General features: G+C 33.1%; 1 protein-coding gene and 1 long non-coding RNA gene across 2 annotated transcripts; one reads left to right on the top strand and one right to left on the bottom strand.

Moving 5' to 3' along the window:
- Window positions 1-91: 91 nt before the first annotated feature.
- Window positions 92-1,909, top strand: LOC134241115 (uncharacterized; the record flags this gene model as incomplete). Its single annotated transcript, XM_062723204.1, has 5 exons — window positions 92-256; window positions 418-473; window positions 673-753; window positions 1,074-1,273; window positions 1,763-1,909. Coding segments are annotated over 4 exons (494 nt in total), but the record flags the coding sequence as incomplete, so codon positions are not given.
- Window positions 1,910-2,916: 1,007 nt separating this feature from the next.
- Window positions 2,917-3,728, bottom strand: LOC134241116 (uncharacterized). The gene is made up of 3 exons (XR_009986595.1): window positions 3,625-3,728; window positions 3,185-3,293; window positions 2,917-2,967 (listed from the first exon to the last, which is right to left on the bottom strand). It is a non-coding gene; the product is annotated as an uncharacterized LOC134241116 (long non-coding RNA).
- Window positions 3,729-5,235: the final 1,507 nt, after the last annotated feature.

The following is a 5,235-nucleotide window of genomic DNA, read 5'->3' as shown; positions in this document are numbered from 1 at the left end:
ACTTCATCCATTTCGCAATATGAGACATCTACATCACCTGCATCCTCAATTCATACGACATTTTCACAACCTTATACACCCTCATACTCAGACATATCAGCACCATCACCAGCCAGTACAACAACTCTGCTCGGAGAAGCTGTGTCTATGGCTGTAGACATGGATGGGCCTCCATATTTCGCCAGACCAACCCCACATTATCCAACTCCATGTCAAAATTGTGAACAGTTGCGTCTGGCAAATGAAAATCTACAACGTCAGATGTATGAAGTGCAGCAAAACTGTTACTCGTTAAACACAAGGCTATATCAGGTATGTAAATATTTTAATTTTCAAATATTTTTTTTTTATTTCTAGGCAAGGATTATATGATAAATCTGAATTTGAATTGTTTTATTTGCACATTTAATTTTGCAGGTAAGCAATTTGTGTTCCAACAGCAGCAGCAACATAATGTCAGTGGGCCACTTCTGGTATGTACAAGCCTTAGGTGTATTATGTCTTAGTAATTTGGTTTATTATTTCAGATACATTTTAAACAAGTTTATTTTACAATAAGTGTTCAAGAACTTGCAATGCTTATTTCATTCAAAAGATGTGCATGTTATGAATTTTTGGTCTACTGATATTGTTTCTAAAAAAGAAAATATTAAGATTTTTATTGTTACACAGAGCGGGAGACCTCCCATATCACATGACGCAGCACAAGAGGATCAGCATCAAGTGGAGTCCTTATACAATGGATTTACGAAGGTAAGTAACAGGTGGCAAGATTTTCAGTTAATCCAGTATTTCTCTATTTCAAGTATAGTGCAATAATTTAATACACTTTTAGCACACCTCATCAAAGTTGAGGGGTAATTGGATTAAATTTATCCTCAGCATTTGGTATCCCAAGTTTAAAGCTTTTGGAGCAGATCTCATTTCAAGGTCACATAAGCTCTATATTTACCAAACTTTCTTAGATGACATGTCAAAGTATGCACATTACTAAACTTACTTACAGAACTTCAAGATAAAAATCAAGTAAGGTGAACTCTGTGATCTCTGATTACCATGTTTTATCTAGACAGGCTCAACTGGTTCATGACCTTCCAGGTAAGGGCTGGAAAGGGGACGCAAAATGGCTCCTCAGAAGAATGTTCACATTTGAAGAATTAAAAGGACATTCCATAACGGGCCATCATGGAGCCAGCAAGAAAAATGGGAAGGTGCGTCCCCCTCTGGACGACCAAGATAAGCTCAAGGTCCTTTATGGTAAGTAAGTGTTAAGGTCAAGATCTAGTAAATGTCTTTAGACTAACTTTTTGGAGCTAGATCCATTATGACGTCATAATCACTTTCAACTTTCTTTTTCCCGTACTTTACGGCTCTAATAGAATTATGTAGAAAAAAAATTATTTTCATGGAATTCAATTTGAAATCACATGAAAAGTAGTCCGGATACCTATATTAAATTTAAGATTATTTAAAAGAAGAGACCAAGAACATACAAATTACCGTTTTCTGAAAGACTGTAGGCAATCTGGATACATTTTGTTTGTGTGATATGGAAAAAACTCCCATATTCATGACTAATTTTCTTAATTTTTCATTGAAAATGACAGTATAAAATATGGTTTTTCATCTTATTTTCCTACAAATTATGCCCCGAAACACCTTTTTTGACCAAGCTAAAATTATAAAGCATCATTAAAGGAATTCATTTCTTGAATTTGATAAATCTGTAGGCATCCTTCATTTACTAGATCTTGACCTTAAGATTTAAGAATTTAAAAAGTAAAGCTTTGTTAAAACACTTATCTTACTTTCAAACATGAATGAAAATAGTTTGTTAACCCAAGTTTAATGACCTTGCCTTCTAAATTAAAATCAATAATTTACAATTATCATGATTTTGTAGCTGAATTTAAAACTCATGACAACTTGTAGCTGAATTTAAAACTCATGACAACTTGACAACTTAACATCTCTAATTAGTTGGTACAATTGATCCTTTTTTATGTCCACCAATTTTTTCTGCGCATATTGTTTTTGTCCTGTTTGTTTGTCTGTCTGTTGTCAACTTAAACCTTTGCCATTCTTGCTTCAAACTTGAACTGTAAGAGATGGAGACTTCATATTTGGTGTGCATTTTGCCTTTAATAAAGGTCTTTCAAATGCCATAATGGTCAATGACCTTTTTACCTTGACTGTGACCTATACGCTAAAAATAGCTTTTTCAACTGTTTGTCAAAACTTTTAAACCATAAGAGATAGAAGCTTCATATTTAGTATGCATACTTCACTAATAAAGTTCCTTCAAATGACATCAAGGTCAATGACCTTGTGACCTTGACTGTGACGTACGGTATATGCTAAAAATAGCTTTTTCCACTTTTTGACATATATTTTCAACCATAGGATGATACAGGAAATAATTATTTAGTATGCATACTTCTCATTAAGGTCTTTCAAATGCCATGAAGGTCAATGACCTTGTGACCTTGACTGTGACCTATATGCTAAAAATAGCTTTTTCAACTGTTTGTCATAACTTTTGAACCATAAAAGACAGAAACTTCTCATAAAGGTCTTTCAAATGCCATGAAGGTCAATGACCTTGTGACCTTGACTGTGACCTATATGCTAAAAATAGCTTTTTCAACTGTTTGTCATAACTTTTGAACCATAAAAGACAGAAACTTAATATTTAGTATGCATACTCCACTAATAAAGTCCTTTCAAATAACATCAAGGTCAATGACCTTGTGACCTTGACTGTGACCTTGATATTATAAAAATCTTTGTACTTTTTGCCATAACTTTTGAATCATACACTACCTGACTGGTCTGGCAGTATATAATATTAGTTTTAGCAAACAACCAGTGATTGTGTAAAGCCTTGACCGTGCCTACAGGTAAAAATAGCTTTTTCGGATTCTGTTCCAAGAGATCCTGGAAGGTTTCCAAACTTGGTTGACTTGACTGAAAAAAAAAATGCTAAAACTTTCAAGAACAAACTTCAAATTTTCCTGCTCTTTTCAACAATATTAAAAACAACCACATTTCATTAAATTTATCAAAGCATTTTCAGAATTGAAAGCCCCTTTTTGTCAGCACATTGAAAACACATAATTTTTTCATTTTAATTTTAGAGTATTGATAAAATGAGTGTCTGAATGACACAATACATATTACATACAGATGCAATTGTTCCCAATAATGATTCCTCCTCTTTACTATAGAGAGCTTTAGACTGAACCTCTGCTATCACATCAGGGTGGATCTGGTTCATGGCCTGCACTGCTAACCTGGTTAACATGGAAAAATTGTTATTATGGTAGTCAGGATTTAAAATGCAACATTTTTATCTAAATGACTGAGGCATCAATGTAACAATGTAATGGTTAACATGGAAAAATTGTTATTATGGTAGTCAGGATTTAAAATGCAACATTTTTATCTAAATGACTGAGGCATCAATGTAACAATGTAATGGTTAACATGGAAAAATTGTTATTATGGTAGTCAGGATTTCAAATGCAACATTTTTATCTAAATGACTGAGGCATCAATGTAACAAACAATTAAAAGGCACCCTTGAAGACCTATGCTCTTCTAATTCAGATGTCTGTTTTGTACTTGGAGATTATAGGGTCATACAGCAAAGCATACCATCTTTCTTGAATTTCTTTGAGAGTAAATCGACATGAGAATCTTCACACCTAAATGCACAGCTGTCAAATTTTGTCTACAGAAGGACCAAAATTCATCATGTATTAAAGTTTAACACCTTATACATGTATGTTTCAAACAAGATTTTACTGCCCTTGATTACAGATATTAATAATTTCCAGGGATCAATATTAATGGTTGTCTGACATGGCCCATGGACAAGTTTCTTCCTATATTGTTCATGTGTAAACTATCAACCGGTGTCCCACTGGGCAAGCTGAATAATCTATATTCTTAAAGAAAATGTATATTGTTACCTTATTTAAATTTTAATTATAAATAAAAAAGTAATTTTTGTTAAAAAAAGCCTTATTAAATTATTTTAAAATTTATTCGGAAAGCATTCGGAAGTAATTCGGAAATGTGTGTAAGTCTAAGCCAATGAAAATTGTCCAATTGCATTCATTTGAGCATTCGGAAGTCATTTGGAAGCAACTCGGAAATCATTTGGAAGCAACTCGGAAGTCATTTGGAAGCAACTTGGAAGTCATTCGGAACTTTCTTTCAGGAACATTCATTCGGAACTATACGGAATCCATTCGGAAATTTGCTCCAATACTCCGAATGAGCATTCGGAAGTTCCGAATGAAGATTTCCGAATCATTCATTCGGAAATTCCATGTGCAATTTGGAACTTCAACACACGGGTACCAAGATTAACGAGATTAACGAGATTAACGAGATAATTGGATGTCAAATGTTCCAATCAAAAGAGTTTTTCTCAGTAATACGTAGGTCGTGTTTCAGCACTGTCTGAACACAACTTGCTTACAAAAACACCACTATTTCTATATAGAATAAAATTGTGATGTATGGTTAATTCTTTAGTTAGAAAAAGTTATGCTTACTGAAAATTTAAAATTCAACTTTGTGTTTTATTATGAATTTTTTTTTCTTTACAAGTTTATATGCTTCTCTGGTGACCCCCAGTGTGCCCACTCTTTTTCGAAAACCAGAGAAAGTGGTTGAAACACTTCTCCAATCTTAATAAGTTCATGAGAAGTTAACACGTTTTTTATGAGTTTTTGTTCGATGTTTTTTATTTGAATTATCTGGTCTGTTGCATTTTCTTCTTCCTGTTAAGGTATATTTGTGTTTTTTTTTTTTATTTTTTATTTTGCAATTCTGTAAGATTGATGGTTTAAAATCAACATCTACGTAAGAAATTTTAATTAGTACTCTTTGTTTAATCATCGCATTTTTTATTTGTTTTGTTCAGTAGCTGTCCAATGTTAAAGGTAATCAGTACTGACACAGTCTGATATTACGATTAACATCAGACTGCTCACTAATATCGGACTGCCATAGGTAAATTTTAAGACTGCGAGAACAACGCCTTAAGGAATGCCTTCACAGCAATGTTTTAAAAACAGGTAACCCGGATATTTAAATCGGGTTAGATGTACTCAAACCGCAAGAGGTTCACTCATTATTTTGTGTTGATTATGAAAAATTATACCGAAGCGATGGATCAAGGATAATTTTTAAAGGTAAAAATTACATTATTGTTATTGGCAT

Source organism: Saccostrea cucullata, unplaced genomic scaffold, assembly GCF_032062105.1.
Source record: "Saccostrea cucullata isolate Sc308-1 unplaced genomic scaffold, CSIRO_AGI_Scuc_v1 ctg23144, whole genome shotgun sequence".
Taxonomy (NCBI): Eukaryota; Metazoa; Mollusca; class Bivalvia; order Ostreida; family Ostreidae; genus Saccostrea; species Saccostrea cuccullata.
The sequence above is the reverse complement of the archived record's forward strand: the minus strand, read 5'-3'. Positions and strand labels throughout refer to the sequence as shown.